This window comes from Gobius niger, assembly GCF_951799975.1.
Source record: "Gobius niger genome assembly, chromosome: 10".
Lineage (NCBI taxonomy): Eukaryota > Metazoa > Chordata > Actinopteri > Gobiiformes > Gobiidae > Gobius > Gobius niger.
The window spans coordinates 29,591,734-29,617,479 of NC_136861.1; the positions used below are offsets into that span (position 1 = coordinate 29,591,734).

General features: G+C 41.6%; 1 protein-coding gene across 1 annotated transcript in view; it reads right to left on the reverse strand.

The window, feature by feature from the left end:
* sphk1 (sphingosine kinase 1) overlaps positions 1-25,746 on the reverse strand; it is a 38,786-nt gene that overhangs the window by 7,758 nt on the left and 5,282 nt on the right. The window contains exon 2 of the mRNA XM_079564021.1: positions 8,910-9,059. Within this exon, the coding sequence (XP_079420147.1) occupies positions 8,910-9,059 (150 nt within the window). The remainder of the gene's footprint in view (positions 1-8,909; positions 9,060-25,746) is intronic.

The following is a 25,746-nucleotide window of genomic DNA, read 5'->3' on the forward strand; positions in this document are numbered from 1 at the left end:
ATAAAGATACAAAGACATGAAGGAGCAAAGTGGTTCAACAGCCCATGAATACAGAAATAACGAAGAATGCTAACATGAAGCATCATGTTAGCATTCTTCGCTAGCGTGCTAAGGCTAACGCTAGCTGGTGCAAGCTACGACTGGCGTTTTTCGCTTCTACTGAACAATCTGCTGTGAATAAACATCCACGTGGACCCGATTAAGACTTGACTTTATTTGTGTGCAATAAATAAGTTGATATTTTGCCAGAAAATTGCTAAAAAGAGTGAACAATTGGGTTTCTCAAAAGATACTGCTTTCCCCCTTGCAAAGCCAAAAAAAAATAAAGCAGAAGCAACGCCTGCTAACTTATAAGCCAAGGTAATACTTCATCGTCTGTCTTGTCGTTTGCGAAGAGTTTCATGAGCTGTCGTTGCTGGACATAGTCACAAAGAAGCTGTTTCTGCCGCTGGAATGTCTGCCACGTTTACTTTTTAAGTGCTACAGAGCCTTGATATTTCAGCCGTGGGTGGATTTGTCTTGCCAGCGCTGATAGCACACGGGACTTTGCATCTGGAGAATCATTACGATGTTACTTCGCTGAATAAGAACCACAGCCGCAGGGGAAACATAGCCAGTACTGCAGCCTCGCTCTCCTCCACAGCCAGGGGCGACTGCATGAGCGGTAAGTACATGTGGCTCCTGTAGGTTTAGCGAGCTAGCTAGCTTAACAAGAACGCTCTTATTTGATCAATACTAGACTAACAAAAGTAGAGAACTCACCCGAGAGCAAGAGCATGACTAGTCTACAAAACTGTGCGGGTCGCTTGGTGCTTTAGCCTCGATGGTTATAGCGTCGCCTTCGTTGCATATTTTGAATATGTTCCTTGACTGTACATTGCAGCCCACTTTGCCTCGATCTGAGGGATATCGCGCTGGTATTTCACCAAAAAGAGTCACTAACATGCATGACATAAAGGTAAACTCCACTTCTTGACAGCGCTAGCTAAGCTAACAGTTGCTAAAAGGGCGGGGCTTTTGCGAAAGGTCAATTGGGAGCAGCTTCTACAAATAGATAACAGTAAAGTTACTTATACATTTTTGTGAAAGTATACACAAAGAGTCAGAATAGGTTTTGTCAGTGAAGATACATCCACATCTGTACAATTGAGCAACATGTAACACAACTCTTAAAGGGCATGCAAAAAAAAAGTCAATACTTAATTAGAAACACTCTGAATAAACAGACAAACACAATATACATGTCCGACAAACATTGGCGTATTTGCAAATGTACAAAAAGCAACAGATAAGAGGTGAATAATTATGTAGCGCAAATACAACAGTGCAAATACAGGGTGCAGGTTATTTACTGTTCCTGCGTCTGATGACAGGGTTATTTGCTCTTCTTAAGTCTCATGGCAGGGGTGGAAGAGCTGTTGATGTGCCAGCTTGAAAGCACCCACAGAGACACTGCGTAACCGTATTGACTCAGCAGAGACAGCTCGGTTTCCTTGCTTAAACTAAAGTATTGATTTTTGCGCGGCGGAATAATGACTAAACTTCCTGGTGCGTGTGTTCGCCCTCTGCCTGTCCCCTGCCGCCGCTCTTGTGGGGCCAGTTAGCGGGCCCAGTGCACTGAGGATGCTGGGAGGCAGAGCTGACAGAGCGGCAGAGGCTGACGCAGCACTAAAGGCGGCCCTGTCAAGGAGCTCTGGAGACGGGGAGGGAGAGGAGGCGCGATGCTTCAAGGCTACTTCCACATGCAAGGGGTCAGTGCCAAACGAAACCGCTGCCAGAAATTACTAGCGCAAGGCTTTTTTTTTTTTTTTTAAGTTCGTATTTGACCTTGATTATGGAGCAGATGGAATATAGAGGAAAAGTTTGGCTGCAATAAGTCATCCCAATATCTGATTTAAGGCAATATAAAAAGTACAAAAGTTTACATTAGAGGTCGACCGATATGGGGTTTTCTCAGGCCAATGACGATTTTTGGGGGGATTTTTATTGGCCGATCTCGATATGCCAATATGCCGATATGCTCGACCGATATTTTCGACTGATATTTTTGGCAGATTTTTCCAAATGTCAATCCTGTAAAAACATAAACACTTGGCCACTCCAGTGGCTGATTTTATTTTACCACTTTGGGCGATTCAATCATAGTTTCTGTCCCATTAGCATTAGCATGCTGCCGCTAGCATTAGCGCGCTGTTGCTTGTCGCTGCAAACTCCACACAGAAAGGTGGGAATTGAAACCTGGACCTTCTAGCGAGAGAGCTAACCGCTTCGCTATCGTGCTGCCCAATACATAGCAACATAGCAATTTCTCTCTGTTCCCCTGAGGCCTAGGAAGATGTGGGAGGAAAGTTTCTATCACTTACGGTCCCGGAGATATCGGTGCTAGGTCGGCCGATAGTCGATATTGTAAAATCCCCTCTAGAAGGGGAATATATACCTCTATTCTACATTTATATTTTTTCTTTAACTTTTGTTTACGTTAAAACTAGATGAAACACATCCAAAGACCTTTATTAGACCACTAGTATGTGTAACGATTCAATCACTCCAAAGTTTCCATCAAAAATAAGTTCAAGAAGCTTATGTAGCAGGCCATTAGTCAAGCTCAGAATCACTGTTTTATTCACAGATTGGGAAAAGGTGAGGGAGTCCTTTTAGGGTTTTGAAAACTGGTTTTATCAGTAAGATCGACCCAAAGTGTCGTCTCAAGAACCAAAACACAAAATATAAACATGTGTAAAATGTTTTTGTAAGTGTGAATAAATCAACATTACTCATTTTGTCAGGTTTACTTCATTTCGGGGCAAAATTGTCAAAATAATCAACAAAAAAACGTACATACCCTTTATTGACAGTAGTATTTCAAACATAATGGAATACGTTTAATTTCATAATTTCGTAATTTGATTGAGTTGGCTATACAGTATATGCGAGAAGATTACCATACTGTACCAAGAGCATTTGGCGAAACATTTGGGCGCTGCCTGTTATTTGCTTCTGCTTTCAAACAAAATAAACAAAACTGCCGTGCACTTCATACAACATAAAGTGACTGTATAAACTGTTCCAGTTTGAAGTTGCATCCAAGTGACTGCGGCGCTGTGCTGCTCCACTGCCTCCTCTCATGTTGTTTTACAAACACAATATTATTTGTAAGAGGATTTGGCCAAGGGGGATTAAGCTTTATTTTTGTTTGTTGGATGTTGGAGAATATTAAGCAAAAAGATTTTCTTCAGCAGAGCCACAATGAAAAAAAAAGCTTAAAAATAACTTATACGTTTATTTCCCTTTGATGTTTCGAGAGTCAGAAAACTGGGGACCAAACCGGGACTAAAACGTAGGTAGTTTTGCACTCATTGGACTTAAAGGGGCTAAATCAGTCAAAAATGCATGTGGACCAAAGTACTACATAAGAGTATTTCTCATGAAGGAGAATGGTAAACATGTCATTTCAGTATATGGACTAAAGAGACTGCGTTTGCCAAGTCTCGCAGATACCACATTAGCCATAACTTTGTGATGTACTGCGCCGCCCAATCATAAAACACGAGCCAACACACAGAGTAAACAGTTCTCCAAAGTGGCTGTCTCCTTGAGTTGTGCTCTGCTGCTTTCTAGTGAGGTTAATCAGGGTGAAGCCAACACGGGCTACACTGCATGCTTCATACAGTATGTAGAAGGTACACGGCGACGCAGGGGCACCTCCGCGGGCGCTCGTCCCTTCCCCCCCGGCAACCGCCCTGCGATACGTTTAATCACAAAGTCTCGGAATTAACATTTGACTTTTTAAGATAGGTTTAAAAGTTTAAAACTATGGCTGCACAATATATCGCGAAAAATATCGTATCGCAATATTAGCTGATTCAATATCCACAATATATCGCAACATCCCCATAGCCTTCATCTGACTGAGATCGACCCATTTTTTTTGCAAACTCAAACTCATGCATTGAAGTCATGTGTAAAAGTTCAGTCTTAGTTTAACATTTACTAGCTCTGTTAAATTCTACCCTTGTTTTGGTCCTGATAGGGTGCTTTTTAAGTCTTCTTTTGACACAATTTGCTGAAAAAAAATCGTGTTTAGTGAAATATCGCAATAATATCGTTATCGCAATATTGCACAGCAGTATCGCATATCGCAAGTCACTTCAATATCGTGCAGCCCTATTTAAAACCTTCCAAAATAATGTAAATGTAAAGAAGTGACAGTAGTAAAAGACTAGGCTGGTCAGGATTTCAACTTGGACTGGAGCGCCCTCTGCAGACAGCATCAGGAATTAAAATTTAGTTTAGTTTAGTTTCTAGTTTATTTGAGCAATTCCAAGTTCCAAGTTGTTGAAAAAGAAAAAGAAGAAAAAGAAAAGAAACACAATAATGCCCAAAAAGGGAGTAGGCTGAAGCAAACAATGCTTATTTATGCCTACCCCTTAAAACGTAGTTACAAACTTTACAACTGCCGTTCTTTTACATTCCGGTTTGTTCCCTGAGACCAGCTCATTATGGTACAATTAACCATAATCAACACCTGGTTTAGGATATAGATACATAACCATGATCAAACATAGGAAATAAGTTTACATAATTAACTTTTTTCCAACAGCATACTAACAAATCCATGTTGCTGTGATGAACACACTTTGAGCACGGGAACTGCTCAGAACGGATCCAGTGATGGCTTTAAGAATGTGGAGGACGGTTTCATGTTCCATTTGTGACTCAACAGAATCCAGGACATACTGATCTGAGTGTTTCTGCAAAGAGGACATGGTTTACGCAAGACTACGTGAATGAAACCAATATACTACATGTCTCTTTTGAGGCCTTTAAAAATGCTCAGGGCATTTCCGGGTTCCATTCAGGAAGTCCCAATCAGAGGCACTTTCTGCTGCCGAAGAAAAGTAAACAGAAACAGAAGTGAAATACTACTCCGGGTATGTTTATCACATTGTTAAAAACTCAACTCATTTTACATACGCCAGTTATATGAAAATATAGTATGAAAAAAGTGGGAAAAAGCATTCAGACCCATAAGACAGGGCTGTCCAAACAGTTTCCTTGGGGACCGTATATTGAAGTGTATATGGAGCCTCAGATGGTGGTCAGTGCAGTCAAGCATTCAGCTGTGTGCATTTTAAAATCCCCACTCTGTCATTTTAAGTTTCCCACACGTTTATTAGGCTTGGAACCTTCATGTCAGCCAGATTTTGAGATTTTTATCATGTTGAATTAACAAACTTGCAGTAAAAATGTCAGGGGATCTCTTGGGACGCAAGCCTAGTTAACAAGAAGCCTAAGGACCACCACAAATTGGTCTCAGGGCAGCATTTGGCCCCCGGGCCGCACTTTAGGCACTACTGCCATAAGACAACTGCAGGTCTGCTCTCAATCATAGACGCTGATTCTGAGCATTGATAAAAGTTTAAGTCGGTGTTAAATTCCGTTCCTTGTCCATGATTTTTGAAAAGATAAGTAAGAATAATTTGAACCTTTTACCAAAGTGTCCATGGAAATAGATAGAGGAGAGGAATAGTTCCAGTCTTTATGTGTGCGAGCAAATGTTCTTTCCGTTAATCCGGTGAGGCCATCTCTAGCCCCTGCACCATATCGTCCCACTAAGACCTTTGGTGACCTATATCCCGTTTTCAACCAGCGTGGAAGCGCGAGTAATTATTTTGCCTTTGTTCCTCCAGCGCCTGACCTTTTCGACAAAGCTCCCTCTGTAATAAACTCTGACTGTATACCTTTCCTTATTGCTGTTTGGCCGCATCCAGCTCGCAGCGGAGGGCGAACCACCGGCTGTGATGTTCCTCCTGTCACATAGTGTGTCTCTCACAGTGACAGCGAGAGCAGGGAGGCTACAAACCTTCTGATTTTGCATGTCAGAACTCTGGCAGTGAAGTGGAGCTCCTTACTCATGCTGACAGGGGTCATGGTGCTGCTCAGATGGCGATCACTGAGTCGCCTTGCTCTTTAGGGACACCGGACACAATGGGTCCCAAGGAAAGGGCAATGTTAGGGATGAATGATTTTGTACGAGAAAAAAAAAGAAAACTGCTTTGGCCAGAGGATGTCATGATGATGTGCTTCTCTGTTCTCCTCTTCTGTTTCGATCCAGCACACCAAAATAAAAGCAGCATCTTATTCATTAGTTCAGCAGTTAATTTGTTCAACTCTTTTTCTGCCTAGCTATTAACAGACAAAACACAAAAAATATGTGAATTTAATTATATTCTTGTACCTGCTGAACTAATCCATGAGACGAGCTGTGGGCTTTTATTTTGGCGTGCTGGATCGAAACAGGAAGTCACTTCTTGGGCGGCGTCGTTATGATTTGAAGTCAATCAATTGGCTTGTTGCACAATGTGGCTATGCTAGTTCCTCTGAGCTGAAGTTGTGGGCGCCAGTACTTCCTGTTCGTATTAATTTCCATGAAGATTAGCTTAGACCCGTTCGAATCATCGTATTTCCTAAAGATTCTGTGGTGGACAGTGAGTTCCTGGTAGATGATCACTTCCTGCAGGTGAACGAGTTGCTGTACAGTGTAAATATTTCAATGGAGGACACATCTATGTTTATAAAGATCAGTGAGTTTGTCTTGAAGCAAAAAAGCTAATATTTCATGCATTATACAATTTGAAATAATGCCTTTTATAGCATATTAGCTTTTAGCTTCAAGGCAAACCATCAATCCTTTATGATCACGGGTGTCTCCGATCTGAACAGTAAATAATCATCTACCGGGAACTCACTGCCCACCACGTGATCTTTAGAAAATATGATTATTACTCTAGGAAAGGAATACAGACAGGAAGTACTGGCGCTCACAACTTCAGGTCAGAGGAACTAGCATAGCCATACCGTGCAACAAGCCAATTGAAGTTCAAGGGCAATTGACCGAAATCAAAATACAAGCTATCATTTTTAGCCAGCAGCTTGCTAACAAATCAATGGTACCAGGATAAAGGCAGTTTTTTTTAGTTTTTTTAAATAAATGAATATAAAAACACAAGATACACTAACATCATAAAGGCAGCTTGAGCGCAGAAATGCTCAGAACTGATTCAGTGATGGTTTATGGGCTTTAAAATAAGGAGGACACTTCTGGATTCCATCTGTTGTGCCATAAAAACCAGGGAATACAGCTTGCAGTGTTTTTTGGAGAGAAAGAAATGACCAAAATGAACTAGGTGACTAAACTAGGTCATAATGTGGTTAAAAGCGTGGACATAATATGGCTCTTAAAAAACTAAAACGTACGGTTTAACACTTTTTTTTTTCTTTTATTACATTCATTATGTCTACTTGAGTAACAAATTATAGTTTTTTGGTTTCTTTTCGAAAGACACTATAGGTAAAAACAAACAAAGCTATTTGAACAGCTTTGTTTGTTTTTAGTGTCTTTCAAAAAGAAACCAAAAAACTATAATTTGTAAGGTTTAACAACTTTTACTCATGGAGGCCCAGCATTACAGTTACAAGTCGCATTTATATTGCATTTAAACCTCATATTTTGTTGGGACATGAATTGGTAATGTTTGGGAAGTTGGGAAGTTTTTCTCAAACAAGCACGGTTTAAAAGAGAATTTCTGAGAGGGGATCCGAGGCCGAAGCGAAAAGGCGCGCCCCGATGTGTGTCAGGGAACACGTGCTGCGGAGTTGCTGCAGCGCCGAGTGTCAATGTGCGGAACATGTGGCACGCTCATTTCAGATTACACAAATAATGCATAACAACCACAGACGGCTCCTCTTGGCTCTGCGGATGAGGGGAGCGGAGTCTGTGGCAGCGTGACCTATTTCTCATGCAGCCGTAATGCACTCGCTGGTTTAATCTTTCATTTGGCGGGGTCAAGGTTACTACAAAGCTAATGTGGGCTGGAGACGTCGCAATGTCAAATTTTACTATGACGGTGGGGAGAAGCGGTGCAGATGATTCAGAGAAACAGAAACAGTGATTTACTTTTTATGTGTGATGCAAAGAAGCAAAGTAATCATCCGGAAAAAGTCATATTTTAAAATTTCAGATGCTTCGCCGCTCAGTCAGGAAGCATTGTCTATTCTTTGTATTGTATCTTTGTGTCAGTTTTTGTGGGGTCGTTAATATTTGATAACCACAACCCAATTGTGTCCCCGTCAGATAATAAGTAAACATGCTCAAAACAAATATTGATTGAACAATAATAGCATGCGTTAATTCTTCTTGAAGTTGTTTATTCTTGCAATTTTCTTGTGCAGTTGTCATCAGAAATGGAGAGCAAATTTTGGAAGACGCTGTAGTGCCATTTTAAAACCAGCAGGGGAAATGCTGTGTACACTACAGTACTTTTTTTTTAACATACAGTAATTATTTCCGTATAAACTGCTTAACTACTACAAGAATGCATTTCAGAACATGTTTGGAGAAGTACAAGTACAAAAGTACAAGACTATTTAAAGCAGCACTAAGTAACTATTGCCCCTAGAGGCCATAAGCGCAACTGCAGAGGTCGTGGCAAGTTGCGATTTTTTTACTTATTAATTGTCTTGGAGAGTAAATACTACACTGACAGAGAAGGCGAAGGGAGAGAGGGATATTGTACATCCAGTTATACAATGGAAATATTTTTTTTCACTCAAACTTGGCTGTAAATACTGTTTAAAGTGACGCTAGCCCGCAGTTAGCTTTGGCCATTAGCCTGTTAGCTTCTTCTTCATGGTTCTAGTGTGTCTTGGTTGCTCCGGTCCGGTGGCAGTCAAGTTGCAAGCATGGTTTTCTGGCCAGAGACACCAGGGGGAGATGAAAGACCCTCCAATCATCCCATAAACACTTGTATCACCCCCACAGGGACTACGAAAAGGATTTATTAAAGTAAACACGTTACTTAGTACTGCTTGAATGTCAAAACAAAACAAACTCCTGTTTCATTACTGACCTGTGATGACCAGAGTGTATGGCACGGAGGCTTCGGTGAGCATGCCCTGCACATGCCCAGTGAAGAGCTGCATGGTCTGGCAACGCCCGCTGTTAGGGTTCACCAGGATCATGACTCGGCAGGGGCGCCGCACCTCTGCATACATCACACCTGCGCAACGACACAAAGAGAGGAGAATGACTTTGCATGATCCGTTATCTCGGTGAAAGATGGCCTTTATTCCTTTCACAAACCATCTCCTTTCTCTAGCTCAGATTTTGTCCTCGCTGTCAGCAGTAGGGAAGGAAGTGTAGATGGTGGCCTTAACATTGAGGCGTACAACTGACTGAGGCACTGCTTCTCTCTGCAGTGCTGATACATCCTTAAAAGCTGTTTTAGTTCCCATATGCACTGTTCACTGCACTCTTCCTTACACTGAACGGAATACACAACAGGGGGGTCTTCTACTTTGGACGCACTCATTTGCATCTAAAGGTATTAAAGCAGAACTAAGTAACTCATGCCCCTAGAGGCCATAAGCATCACTGCAAGTGCCGTAGCATGTTGTGTTTTTTTTTACTCATTAATTGTCCATGAGAGTAAATACTACGCTGACAGAAAAGGCAAAGGAAGAGAGGAAGATTGTACATTGTGCCACAAACCAATTACTCACTCAAACTTGGCTGTAAATACTGCTAAAGTGGTGCTAGCCCACATTTAGCTTTGCCCGTTAGCCTGTTAGCTTCTTCTTCGTGATTCTATTAGTGTGTATTGTGCCGCCGACCCGAGGGCGGGGCCTCAGAGGCACTACGCAGGCCACCCAAAAGCTTGTCTACAAAACAAGTGTGTTGGCAAAAATTGATTTAAAAGAAAAAATACATCTATTTGCTAAAATGTACCACTTTGCACCAGTATTTAGCCTACAGACATCGCTAGATTCTGTTTTTTTATGTCATTTTAGCTCTAAAATAATAACTAATTCCTTTGAATGGAGTCAATTATTATTATTGGGGGGCCCTCGGCTAAGATGTCCCGGAATTTGGGAATGGCTGATGTACAGTATATGTTAATATGAATGTGTGTTGAAATATTGTAAAAACTGCATATGATATTGCGATAACGGTCATAAGTGTATGTAATGTACATTGAACTGGAATAAACAATCAAGCAAATCAACCAATCAAAGACGTCTATTCTCTCCAATGATCACATAACAGCCTAAAGCCAAATTCACACATGCGCCCTACTCAATGTCAGGATAAATTACCAGGGGAATGGCGGCTAAAAAATCTTCTGATTATTGTCACTGATATAAAACAAAAACAACTGAGAGCCTCATTTTTGTCAACATCACCCAGGTGAAGCGGCTTTGCATGCATGATCAAATATCTCCAACAATAATTGAGGACTTCTGCTCCCACGGGGTCTCCATGGCACAAAGAAAATGACAAAGGTACATTTATAGCCAGTGACAGCATTCACAAAGTTAATACGACATCAAAGGAGTCAGGAGTCAACTTTTTTAACATCAGAAGTGATCTGACATCGTCCCCATGAGGAGGCCAGCCTGTTGCGCCCGTCTCAGGAGAGAACAGTAATTCAATGACTAAGCCTTGTTATTACTGTGGAGGGATGGCAGCTTATTGCTGAGGGGCACTGTGCGGGAGAAATTCAAGCAGCGCTTTCACACATGGTGATTTTAGAACAGCGGAGACATTTTTCGATAACTAACAAGGCGAGACACAGAGGGAGACAGTGTGCGGAGAGCTTGGCAAAGAAAATACCACCACATTTACTCAGAGGTAGAATCGGTTCATTAGTGCAAGCGAAGCCTCCAGTAGTTAACGGGTGGATATTGTGTTTTATCATTATATTTTTATTCCAAGTGTTCTTATTCAGTATAGATATAGACGGCATGTTTGGAATTGCCGCATTTATGGTCATGTTCAAAGCAGCCAGAGGGGGAAAACAAAGAGGGGAAAACTTTCTCACACTTCTCCATTTTTCTGCTAAATAAAGATACAGAGACAAAGTGATACAACAACGGACAATGCTAAACAGGAAGTTAACGTTAGCTTAATGCTACATATGCTAATGTGAGCTGCGAGCCTGCGACTGCCGTTTTTTCGCTTCGACTGAACAATTTGCTGTGAAAAAAACATCCGTATGGGGTTGACTTTGTTTGTGTGTGATAAAGATGATCATAGTCCGACAGAGAATGAGAAATTGTAATTCTAATGAGAGGTTTTGTTCCCCCTCGGCTAGGCCACGCCCCCTTACATTTCTTTGTTTAAAAATGTTTTTTATAATAATAATTATCCCATTTCTGTCCTCGTAAAATTCTTCTGCTTTTGCTCATTCTTTTGCTGCTGTAATGAGGAGAGGGGAGCCATGTTAAAGGTCCTATGCATGCAAAATCGACTTTTTGGAGCTTTTAGCCATGTTGTCATGCTTTCCTTATCAAAAACACCCCATGGTGGTTTTTGGCTTCATTCACACAGTTCTAAGCAGTCCTCCTGAATCCTGCTCTCTGAGCGCCCTCTCCTGGAAAACAATTTTTCACTATGACGTTTTTTACGTCAGAAGAGCCCGACGTCTGTAATGTAATGCCTTATGGCCTGATTTTAATTTGTAAAACAGTTTTTTCATTATTTCTGTTGTAAGAAAGAAATAAAAAGAGAGAGAGAAATAAAAAGGAACTGCCCGAGGTGTCTGCGCTGCACCTGCGGAGAAAACATACACACCCCCTGAGCGTTTGAACAGATGTCATGTTTGCACTGAAAGTTGGAGCTCTTTCTAACCTACTCTGGACACCTGTTCTTTTTTCTTACCTAACGATAATGTCACGGAGAAAAGCGCGTTTACGAGGACAGGACTTTATTGCATGGGCGGATTAGCCCGGAGAGAGGTGGTGGAATTAACTGCGTCGAAGCGTTGTGTCTTCCGGGTTTGCAATATACCCCCAGAAAATAGTTACATTTCTCACAAAAATGAGTGCTCCATAGTGGTAGAGGTACAATATATCAAATAAATGCCTATATTTTACTTTACTCGGCACGGCAACAGTTTAAAAATGTTTATGTGTTTATCTATGTCACTTCCTGTCCGTGTCCAATAAGGAAGTGAAACTATAAACATCACAAAAATTGTCAAATTAAAGAAAGATGGGTAACATTTTTAGCAAAAATCTTAAATATAATTGTGTTTACTATGTTTCAGCAAAAAATGTGTTGAGTGTTTCATGTACACTTTAAGGGTAGTTTAAGTTTCATTTGTAGTTGTAGTCCTTTTTTTATACATTAAGAACGCATCCTACAAACATACCCTTTAAGAGGAGCATTCAGAAAATCATACTCAATAACAGTCAACAACTTCTACGCTTCAAAATGAGAAAACATAATCCTCACTGCTTTCTATTAAACATCAACTCAACGACTTAAGGGCAAGGCTCATCTTTCGTCGTACAATTGAAATTGGGTTAGTCGCCTCTGAACCTCGTGATGTAATTCCTAATAAATAAAGCCCCTAACATCATGTAATTCTGTCCATAATCCCAGCGCAGTAATGGCCCTATGTCACAGTATCTCCTCCCCCGCTTTGGGTTTCATGTGCACCTTTTTAAATCCTCATTTCTACAGGATCAGGTTCAGTCCCCTAATTGTGATATGGCCTGTTACTAAAAAAAGCCACTGGAATTGCTCCCCCTCCTGTGGCTTTTGGTGCTTTGAGACCAGATACCCTTGACTTTACGCAGCGGACACACAAGACATTATCAAACGAATCGGAACGGTGAAAAAAAAAAAAAAAAAAAGAAGTGATATGACTATGGGGGCTTTTTGAGGACAGTTTTCAGTACCTATTTCCATCACAATTATTTGGCCGCAGGTGATGCTGACGGGAGCAGACAAATTCAGACAGCGCCCGGAATGAGCTCTAAAAATGAACTCTAACAATGTCCTGATTTGTTGTGTTTCTTGATAGCATCTGTTCGAGTGGAATTTTCTCTGTTACTTGTAATGCGTTGTCGTGCTGTGGGTGTCCTGGTTTCTGGTTCGGGCTATGACATTAATTGTAAAAACAAATCCAAGTCACAATTCGAAAGGTCCACAAGGGACCGTTTTTTCATTCACTCTCCACACTCGGTGGTGACAAGCGACATATCATTAGCAAAAAAGCACAGACCACAGACATAAGGACAGTTTTCCCACAATTAAAAATCTCTCACAGACTAAACAATTCTGATAATAAAATAAAGACATGATGGGACATACGAGTTATACTGTAGGGCTGACTCCATGAGTCACAGTAACATGACACTAAATAATGAGCTTTTTATTTTCTGTAAAAAGGCTGAGGCCTCATTGCTCTTCAGTCACAGACTGAGAAGTGAAGAAGGAAGTCATGGAGGTTCTTCTTTAGAACATTACACTTCTGCTGGATGTAACAATAAAAGATTTAAATATTCCTTCATAATAAGTGTGAAAAATCCTGTATATAATTAAAATATTAGTTATGACTATTATGACTCATTCTACAAAAACAAACCCTTGTCATTTGCATCTGCTGTAGAGTCATGTTTGTCCCAGTTCCTCTGAGTCGTGGTGCAGCAGGACTGATGTGGACAGATGTTACAGAAGAAGCTCATGAGGTTCATTTTTTCAACAGTTACTATAGCAACTATTTTCTCCAAAGTAAAAGTAGATCTACCACAGTCCTGTCCACATCTGTCATGGTCCACCATGACCCACCACGAGGAACTGGGACAATACATAGATATTTCTTTAAGCTTTAAGCTTCTTTAAGCTACTGGAAACAAAGAGCTCACTGAATTTAGTGTTATGTCACTGTCAGTCATGGTGTCCTAAAGTCTAACTCTGAAGAAAGTCAATCACATTTACACGAGAAGGTTGGAAGGGCGCCCCCTTGTGTCACCTTGCATCCAAATGCCTGGACCAATACAGCAGGTCTTATACGGGCTCAGGTATTCTAAGGGTTTTTCAAGTATTAGAAAAAAGGTTTCGGTAATGTCGGTATATAATAAAGTATCGAAAGCAAGTACCAAAAAAATACATCTTTAGAGACCAAGTTTTGGCGCCTTTTGGGTCCAGAGTCAGCACTAAAGAAAGCTACCAGGTTATTTCAGCTCAAATGATACAACCTTAATAGAAATAGTCTTTTATGGAATAGATTAACAGTATTGTTCTGTTTCATGGTTCTAGGTGACAGATATTTCAGTATGGTATAGAAAAAAAGGATTGTTGAGGTATCGTAAACCAAGTATCGTTAAAGCAGTGGTATTGAAAATGTAACAGCACCCAGCCCTATATATGATCAAAGCCAATGCTTTCATGCCTCATACCTCCAGCAAGAGGTGCAAACATGTGCGAGCTGGGTGTGAGCGGAGGGGACTGGAGGTGGGATGCTGAGTTTCCTGATTGGCTGTTGCAAAAGTAGCATCAGTTAAACTGCAAACAAGAGTTAAAATTATCAAACATGTTTGTTACTTACGATTTGAGGTTTCAATCTGACGAATGGCCTTAACACAATCGCACTGACACCACACATGTCAGGAGCGGGATCTCAAGTGATTGCTAGTGAGAAACTATTATTGTTTGACTGGGTGCTTTTATGCATCTTTACAGTGTTTTTGTAGAGTTTCAGTGGATTTTTTACTGCAGAAAGTCCATAGCCATGAAAGACACAGGTTTTTAAGAACTAAACAAACACGACATTTGGGACGTACAAATGTGTCTCGTCATCTGAAACACTGAAGAGGAACCAAGAGCCCTTCACACCTGCAGCACAGAGAGGCGCGATAGGAAACAAGGAAGGGTCAAACGAGGAGGTATCCGGGCAAGAGTCGCAGCAAAGCCAAACAAATCTTCTACCCCTAATATTGTTGTGACTAATGTTTGTTCACTGGAGAATATGACGGCTTAGATTAGTCTTCCCAGAAGATGGTGAAAGTCTGTTGTGGAGCGGAGGGAGCTGTGCAGGTGGAAGAGGTCGATGAGCTGACCAGTGCCGGACAATGCGCTCTGAAACAGGGACCAACCCAGGAGGCGGTGCTCCGTTTGAGAGAAGCACTGAAGGCAGCCAGCCAGGTTTCTTCCAGGTGTTCCGGTTTCCCTTACCTCCAAAATCAGGCTAGTCAGGTTGGCCCACAATAGACCGCAGTGGCTCAGGACTAAACCAACACCTGAACCCAATTTTGTTGTACAATTGTACAATGACAAATAAAGCACTTATCGACCCTTCCATAACAAGAGGAGACAAAGACGGCTCAAACTCAGCCAATGTGTCTTCAGCTTAGGTCATATTTAGGGATAATCCAAATCCTCACAGATTTCGTGGTCGAGAACATACAGCCAGTGATACATAAATATATTGAGTGCTTGGAAAGAAGAATGAAACCAAAAATATCAACTTGGCCAAAGTTCTTTGTGCTATGAGACTGACAAAATGTAACTTATATTATATATTATATATATATATTCAGATCAAATCAGAATGCTCGACAGAAACATTGCAATTAGATATGTTTCAAGAATAGTTCAGCTCCGGCCTGTCAGGGGCACTACAAAGTTGACATGAAGACAGAAGAGCGAGCGCACACGTCAACCTCTGCTGCCATTCACCCACACATAACCGGCTTTTTGTGTGATGCGTGTACCGCCGCACAAAAGAGCTGCTACTCTTCCACGATACTGTCAGCAAAAGTGACAAAGTGACACTGAGTTATTACACGCATATGGCGCCAACCTGCATGCTCCGAATCCCAGAGACATCGCACTGCCATCTTCTAGCAGGAATCTGAAAAGTCAAGACTGATATGATCAAGTGCACAATGTACTAAGAAAGTTCTATAGACAGTGAGCCATACATGTTGAAGTGCATGTGCACAATATGTAACTAAACAGCATAGATTTCCAGAATTTGTCAGTTAAATCAAATTTGCACATAAGGAGTACCCCAGCCATTTTCAAAGTCCAAAGTAGAGTTGCACTGATCCAGATTTTTTACATTGATACCGATAGTTCAGGTTTGAGAATCGATCAATATCCGATGAATGGTCCTCTTTGCAAACGATATGTTACGTATCAAGGGGTCTCTATTAATAAACTGTAATGTAACTGTAACATTAAATAAGGATGACTAGACTTTCCTACTAAATTACCTTGGCTACATAACACAAGCTACATTAACATAAACAACTCACAACATAAAGGGATTATGAAGCAACTTGTACATTACAAATATGATATCAGTTATTCTTCAACAGCATGGACCAACAATAACTCAAATTATTTTCAGTGAGGTACCACATGCCAATATTCACTGAGATTGAGTTGAAAAGTTTTAAGTTTTAAAAATGGTAAGGGCCCAAACAGGTATGAGCTTCATTTTATTTAATTTATCCAACTCAATGTCGCATTTGCAAGAGGGATCTGTTTCAAACGCATCAATTATAAACAGAACAGTTCAGGTTCAAGATATTTTGAATCAATACCCGATCCTGTATTTTGTTGCCAGATCAGCTCCGATATCCGGTTACATCCCGCCATCGACACCCCCCACTCCGATATTGAGGTCTAATTGTCGGAGTGGGGGCATTTCCATTTTTTATCAACAACAGCGCATCCACTACAAAGTTCTGCTCATCACCTACAAAGCCCTCAACAACCCGGCCCCTCCATAACTCACAGACCTCCTACAACGCCACCGCCCATCCTGTCGCCTCCGCTCTGCTGACCTTCTCAAACCCATCACCAAATCAACGCACCGAACCTTGGGTGACCGAGCCTTCGCCATCGCCGCCATCATACTAGTGTAAATGATAACTCACGTGCAGGAAGTAAACAAACGGTAACCCAGGCCGATGGAGAACCCTGCGGAGGAGCTGATCCAAGCGTGACACAGATTTAACCACTTTTCAAACCTCCTGTGATGATATTTGGAACGCTAATAATGTTCCGCTAACAGCAACGAAACCCTTCCTGTTGTCCCGACAAAATAAAAGGCGTCAATGTTCCAGCCGCTGGGAGAGTGTTTGCAAAGTTAATTAATAAATGAACCTGATATTTTAGGTTCAAATGGACACAAATCTCGTTTTTCTTCATTTTCCTGGTCGTCCGTTTTGCTCAAACAGAAATAAAGACCTGTCTCTAATTATGGCCTGGTTCCAATAGAGGCCTGGTCCTAGATGCCCTTGAGTAAATAAAGGCCCCGGCCTATATTAGAGCATTTACGGCATTATTATTTAAAAATACATACACATACTAGCCCTACGGTTAGGGCTAAGGTAAGGTTAGGGTTAGTTCTAGTAGGGTTAGCCCTATTAGAACTAACCCTTACCTTACCTTAGCGGCTAATCCAACTATCCTTAAGGTTAGGGATAAGGCTTAGCCCGAACCTTAAGGACAGTGGAGTTTACAAACTAACCCTAACCTTACCTTAGCCCGAACCTTAAGGACAGTGGAGTTTACAAACTAACCCTAACCTTACCTTAGCCCGAACCTTAAGGACAGTGGAGTTTACAAACTAACCATAACCTTACCTTAGCCCGAACCTTAAGGACAGTGGAGTTTACAAACTAACCCTAACCTTACCTTTACAAGCTGAACAGGCTACCTTCAAAACTGTATCAAAAAGTGTTGGATTATAGGGATGTTGCAATGGAGGATTGTTGGAATGAGTGGGTTGCTGCTGTGCCCCCCTTAAAGAGTCAAATGTCTGTAAAATTTGGTTCAATAGCCATTTCTTTTGATACGCTGGATGGGTTGACAACCCCAGGGAGCACCGGACCCCACCTTGGGACCCACTGGAGTATCCTAGCTGGTTCCATTAAGAACCATATAGAAAACCACTGCTTGTCGGTAAGCCAACGGCAGACAACGAGAGCCCCAGCACACCGCTAATTCCGCACAATGCTCCTTTCAGCTCCAATTTAAATTTGGTCACAACCCACAAGACATTTTAACAAGTCAATAGCACTGCATCGATTACATCCTGCCTGTGAAAAAACGTCTTGTTCCCGGACCTTTCTCTCTCTCTCTCTTTCTCTCCCTTGCTTCTGTGTGTCAGGACTGAGATGACAGAAATAGGCTATATTCGAGAAGTGCCTATGATGTGGTGTGAAATACCTATGGGTAGCACCGTCTGTGTAGTTTCCAAGTCGGTAAACAAAAGGGGGGAGCCACGGTGGATGCGACAATTGTTTACCGCCAACCAGACCAGAACTGACAGTGGAAGAAAAATCGCTCTCATCTCTTGTAAAGCAAAGTCATTTACTCTCGGGTATCCTCACAGGTGGGATCTGTTAGCAGACCGATGGAGGTAGGGATGGGGTAGAGGGGGGGGGGGGGGGGGGGGGGGCTGGGGGATTTGGAGCAGAAAACAAATATGCGGGCTATTTGGTGAAAGCTGACTTGTTAGAAATCGCACTATATTCGGAGTGCAAACATTGGCGAGATTGCGAGAGAGAGAAAGAGAGAGTCCATTGAGGCGTCTCGGGAGTTGACAGGCCATCACAGCTTCGTGCCAAGGCTGACAGAGGGGAGTAGAAGGGTGGGCATGGCGGGTAAGGGGGGTGAGGGGTCGTCTCTTCATGCATTCAGCTCTTGCTGCTTTTTCCAAACTGCCATGTATTCTGCAAAAACACTGGCAGATGCGCACTTGACCCGATGGCCTTAAATATGTGAGTTAGAAATGGTAAATAGTTGTGTATTTTCCCCTTAAGATTTGTCATATGTTGTTGCATATCATTGAACTGATGAATTCATGTGAGTGCTTCCTACAAAAGGCTGCCATCACGTCTCAAGTGGTAGGACTGTAATCTTAACAAAAATGGCAACGGCAGCTATGAGTGTGCTACGGTGCAGAGAAAAAGTAAGTAGACCGTCTGGAATTTCTCCCATTTCTGCCTAAATTGGTCACTAAATGTGGTCTGAGCTTCATCAAAATCAAAGGAATGATTAAACAGTGTCTGCCTGAACTAATGCCACCCAAATATTTACGTCATATTTTTATTGGCCACAACATGGAAACATTCACAGGACAGCGTGGAATAAGTAAGTACACCGCCTGAATCTCACTGAACTGCAGCAGTTTTGTAAAAGAGGAATGGTCCAAGATTCATCCTGATCGTTGTTTAAAAACAATAATAATACATGTAATACCAATACAAGCAACTGTTCAAAAAGGAGTGGGTTAAAGTGTGACCTTATTTAGTCCCACCCCCTTTCTACTACTTTCTACTTTTTGCAGAAAAGCCTGAGACATGCATGGAATAAGTGAGTGATCCCTTGTATTAAATAGCTGGCTGACGTTCACAATGATCAGGATGAATCTTGGAACATTCCTCTTTTACAAAACGGCTTCAGTTCAGTGAGATGTAGGCGGGTGTACTTACTTATTCCACGCTCTCCTGTGAATGTTGACACGTTGTGGCCAATAAAAATATGATCAAATGTAAATGTATGGGTGGTATTAGTTCAGGCAGACGCTGTTTAATCATTCCTAGGATTTTGATGAAGATTTAGTGACCAATTTAGGCAGAAATGTGAGAGGTTCCTGACGGTGTACTTGCTTTTTCTCTGCACTGCACGTACTTCAAAATAGGGTTGTATTATTATTGGCAAAACAACGATGCTCACAGTCGTCAGTGTAGCTTTTTTCACCCATGATCTACTTTCCCAACTAACTATAGCAATGAATGCACACAACATATCTATGACTGCTCTCGATGACACTTTACATTGTTACATATGGAAAAATGAAACGAAATGACCAAAGTCTTGATATAAATGCTTGTGTTTTCATCATGTGATATAGTGTGCGCCTCAACCACGGAGAGAGAAGTGGTGCGCGAACACACGGTGGAACGCACAGGGTTTTACGAGGGGCGCACTCTTCTTAACTGACCATTAGTCCGGCTCATTCTGGAGATGGGTCCCCCGGGCGCTGCACTGCGGTCCCCCACTGCTCTTTGCGGGTTGCCTCAGCGACATCAAAGCGACAGCGGAGACAAATGCAGCGGGCAAATTTCCCTACGGTACAAAATAAAGTATGCGCCTTAACACCTAAACAACAGAGATGCATTATGTACGTGCGTCACCAGCAGGTCATGGATGGACCCTCGATTTCGCTGGGCCAACAGCCCGTTGAGTCGCATTCAGCATTAGGGGCCTGGTACATATAAGTAGGCCCGGATCTACAGGGGTGCAAAAGATGATAATTCAAAACAAAGAAAGAAATTTGATTTAGTTTCTCCCAATACTTTCTTATATTTACAGTTAAGTTTAAGTTTAAGTTTAATGGTTTTGTATAGCCCAATATCACAACAGAAGTCGCCTCACAGGGCTGCACCAAACATTAAGGCAATAAAACAGAGCAATAAATATGACAATTTAAAGTTCAGGTGAATCCAGGCAAATATAATGTCCAATAAGCGTCGGCAGCAGGTAGCGACGAGCGGCGTGGGCGTCCCCCGTCCTTAGACTCTCCAGCACAGCAAGGAAAAACTCAAAAACCCGGCAGGAGAAAAGAGAAACCCTGGGGAGAACCACAGAAGGAGAGATCCATTCCCATGGACGGACAGGCTATAGAGACCCAGGGCCAAAAGATCCCTCAGCAGACGGGCCAAGATCACAGACCGTCCAGTCCTCAGATTCCAGAATGTCTTATCTTTACACTTTAATTCCAGTTAAAGTGTAAAGATAAAGCATAATGTGAATGGTTTGACTCCTCGAATAGAATATAGAAATATAGAAAGCATTTTGGCAGCTACTTGGAAAGGGCACGAGAGATGCTGGTTGGAATTTGCTGGTGTGGACCAATGTCCAGTGCATTTGATCAAAAACACTGTATCACAAAGTGTTAAAATATGATGGAACATTATCCCCCAAAGAACAGAAACATACCCTTTCAATTATGCACAATAAAGCACTGAAGCAACAAATGCATAAAGACGCCATCTGTAACCGACTTCACACCAACTGTTCCCTCAGCTACAAATAATACAATTGGAAGCAGTGAAGGAGATATCCGCTAGATGGGGACTTCAAATCAAGTAATCATCATCGTTTTATTCCTTCTATTCTTATCTCCCTGTGGTTCTTGCGACATGAGAGCACGAATCCACACGTGCGCTGCTGTATCATGGATTGCACCTCATTATTTACGCCTCTTTCGATCCGATACAGCCAACGTGAGAACGCAAAGCCATTGAAAACTACTGATGCGATGGAGTCCCAGTCGATTCGAGTTAGATGTTGAACCCTGTATAAGCTGCAGTAGGGTAAGCGGTGGTCAGCAGTGTTTACAAATGTACAATGCCTGCTTCTGCAAAACTGTCTGGGAATGGGATCATTTTGTTTTTTATAATAGTTTGATTATAGAATGACAATGTTATTTGTAGGGGTGCAACAATCTGATGACATGCACCGTGCGAAATGACGGTGAATGAATGGGGGCATTTAATTGACCTTTATTTCGAATTGGGTTTAAAATACAAAGAATTAAGATTAGTGCTGGCCAACAGACACGGTATTAATCAATGTAAGTGAAAAACATATTACGTAGAAGCTGTACGAGATCTTGGAGGATGTCCCAGAGTCATGAGAGGTGATCTTGGGACAGACAATTGTTCTGTTAGAGGATTTCAGATGAGAGATCAGGAAAGAGCTGCCGCTGTCTCGCTGAATGTGGAGGTGTCAGCCCCAGATTCCTACGTTCTGCACCTGCAACTTTCAGTCAGTCTCTGCACATTACTGGCCTGAATTCACGATCAACTATCAACACCAACCCCAGGGTGAATTTTGTCGCTTGTCCCCAAATAAGACGCGGCCATGAGTACGAAAACGGCCATGTCCCAGTGCGCACCACCTTTGCCTCTGGATCATTGTCCTTTGTATTACCAGTACTGAAGTGCATACTAAACCCTGAACTTATGAATTCTTCAACTTGTCAATTTGCCAGATAAAGCTAGGTCCTCTGAAAAAGTAGTTTCTTCTTTAAAGACTCCTGGCTTGCCTTCTGGACACACCGTTTGGATCCAATTCCCTGAGGATAACGTGCACGTCATCCTTTCTCACGCGTAGACCATTTTCTCTGCACTTGGCGTACATCCACCGGTATCCCTTCTGTTCACAAAACTATATAGTTCTGGTTATGAATTCAACCAGAACTACCAGGTCGGAGTATTAGTGCCCCCTTTGCCATTTAGCCCAGAACACCAAGTCTGTTAGCCAGCACTATCTTAATTCTCTGTATTTTAAACCCAGTTTGAAATGAAGGTCAGGTAAATTCCCCCATTCATGCTCCATTGTGTGTGGAGGATGATAGCGTAGTTATTTGTGGTTTGGTGGTCGGAACTTTGACTCAAAGGAAACTTCAACATACACTATATCCGTACCCGGAAGCAATAATATCTTGGAACAGAAAATTTGAACAAAAAGATACATTATACTCAGATATTTTTCATGTTTGATTCTTTCGTTAATTGCAGAAGACAAGTTAATTTTAGAAGAGCGTCTTGTTGCACGTCCCATTTGTCTCCGATCTCAATATGTTCCATTTCAGTCGTTCCGAAAGGCTTTGCAAACTATTCGTTTTTGCAATGTCTGGAAATCAAAACCAATGCACCTACCACAAGTCAGAAAAGTTAAACTGGCAAAACAGAAGTCATCAAACAGCCATCGGTTTGTATATTTCTGACATGTTTCACGATTAGACTGACAGGCAGATTAACTAGTCCTTTGTTTTGGCCTGGCCCAACCAAAACAAACAGGCTCATGTTAGCAAGGAGGAAGATGTGAACAAGAACAGGATTTGGGATTGGCATTTGAGTCACTTCCATTTACAAAGAAGACCATAATACAAATGACTAAACTAATGCAATAATCCGATGCACTTCAGAAAATGTAGAGATGTAAACTGGTTAGCAGGTTTAGCAGACACATGCTGATAGAGACCATCCAATTTTCCAAGGCTGCAGCCCATGTTTCAGACCAGGTCATTAAGAGTCCGGTCAGAAAGTTGTTTGATTTTTGCATGTATCCACTCAAACCAAATGAAATTCAGCAATACCCCCCGGTGTTTCTTTCACTTCAGTAAGTCCCTCATTAAGATGTCTCACAAATCTTTGCACTTTTAATCCAACCTTTTCCATCTGCGTATCCCGATGACAAGACATGCAATTAACTTTGGGAAACCACACAGGGAGATTAGCAAACTGCAACTGCCTTTCACACAGCCTCTTTGATGAGCTTCTTTTGGAATTATTAGCACGACTTTACTCCCTAACTACCGTGTGATTGGGGCACCTCGGACACCAGACCCATTTCCCTTGTCATCCAATGCATACTTGTGTATGTAATGTATCAAATTCAACAGCGTCACGGTCCGGCCGACAGGGCGAAGCCGCGCTGGTGGCACCGTGAAAATCACATAAATTCCCGTTAGCTATCTGAACCTGTTCCTTCAAATGCATACTTCTGTTAGGCAACGATTTCCCAGACCTGTTTGAATTGAGTGTTTCATCCTCATACAAATGAATGTGGAAGCCAGTCCATATACTAAAGTATAGGTATGTATGGCATTTATGTCATTTCTGTGGTTTCTCTATCATTAACATATTATAAGATGATGTTTAGTGGCCATTGGATGTGTACTGAACTCAAGAAAAAGCAGACACTTAACTGAATATGTTTTAGCATTTAGCTCAAAAGCCACTTTCATGCGCTAACTCTTATCTAAAGTTAAATCTCAAAAGAACTGTGTTATTCATTAATGATTTCTAACTAAGCTTTGACCTCACCTAAATGTGGTCGATGAGTAACAGCTGAAAACATCTGAATCTTCTAAGAGCTGCCTTACTAACTGCCCACATTAGGGCTGAAAGAGAACATCCAAATATCAATATCGCAAAAGAAAAATATATCAAGATATAAATGATTGATATATATATATATATATTTTCATCAATATAACTGCACTCTTTTGTATTATGATTTTAATTTTCTGAAAAATGCTGAGTTTTCACCTAACCCATAGTTATATCGTATCGTATCGAGATTTCTGGCATGAATATCGAGATATGAAATTGTGTCCATATCGTTCAGCCCTAGTCCACATACGTAAGGATCAAAGGCCAGTTCTGCTTTCTATGTTTTATGGGTGGCACTGTATCGACAACCAATCACTGTGCAATTGATCGGTGTCACATGACTTGCAATCAATATGACAACCTCCATCAGCGGCACACGCCTGCAAAAGACTGATTGTAACATTCTCCTAAACCTTCCTTTTCCCATCGCTTGTTTTGAGTCACGTCACCTGACACATAAGTAAAGTGCATTAAGCAAAATCTGCCATTTTTGATTAACATGCGAGCCTGGCCAGCCATACTTCTGTGAAAGAAACTGTCCAGTTTACAATAAACACATTATAGAATAAACATAGTGTGGTTTGCCGGGCTACTAATTTGCATCACAATCCATGGAGTTACATGAGACATAACAATACTTTACTTAACTTTAATTTTATTTCATTTAGGGGACAGTGTGCAGACATGAAACTCACTGAGACAAAGATGAACTGCCCCAGATTACACAGCACCAGTGAAATAGCTCATTTCCATCTGTTGTCCCTGAAAGTAAATTAGAAGAGCACATTCAAAACTACCATCCCTTTAAACTCCCCTGTACATTCAATACTATTTACAGTCAAAGCGTCAGTATTGAATATCTTAAAATCGTCATTGGTTTAGCATTACACAATCTGAAGACTCAGAGCCGCATTTGTCTCATTAAAATGTGTAAATTAACACCTCAACGCCTTCCAAACTGCAAGCGTTGATGCGATATGACAGAGCTAGCCAGGTTACCATCTGCTAGCCTAATGGAAAAAAAAGCTCCCTGTGAATACTGACTACTGAGGTTTGGCTGCAGTCTAGAGCGAAGGGAAGCTAGATGTTCCTTCCTCACACATCGGCCAGTCTTTATTTACCGCGGCGTGTTTGCTGTGTACACCTGGAGGCAGCTAACGGGAGGGCAACCTCATTCCTCATCCCAGCGACTAACACTCCCCTCTGTCCCCGGCAACCGGCGTTCCAAATTAGTCACCGCTCAAACGGCCCGACTCCAGAGACTCCTTTGATCTGTGCGACCAAGCAACCAGTTAGATACCAAAACTGAATCTGAATCCACTTTGAATCAACCATGGCATGTTTGCACTAAACAAAATTACATCAAATTAGATTACTTAACATATTAATAACACATAAATGCCCCAAAATGATACATGAGGATACATTTTTGGCTAAAACATAAATATACTGAAGAATTTGCTGCAGATTTTGCCTTGTGTTCTTTACTGTCACATCTATTGCCGCGTCTCGGGCTGCACAATATGTCGCAATATATATCGTATCGCAATATTGGGTGATACAATGTCAGTATCGCAAGTAGCCACAATGTGACATGACTAAACTCTTCATCTGACTGAGATCGACACATTTCTTTTTTTTTTGCAAACTCAGCCAAAAACAAGTAGTGCATTGAACTTATTAATGTGCAAGAGTTCAGTTTTAGTTCAACATTTTTCTTTTGACACAGTTTGCTGAAAAACTAGTGATCTAGTGAGTTACAATTTGTGTTTAATTAGAATAATTGGAACATATCGTGTTGAAATGGTTTCGTATCACTATTCACCTTATTCCGGAGGCCCGCGTGTGCGCCGCCATGAATTGTGCCCGCCCCTTTTCTCCTATGTGTTAACATGGGACTGGAGAAGTCCACATTAAATCAGTCACTACACGAAAACAAAGCCGTTTATTTCCGCCGCACTGAAAAATAGT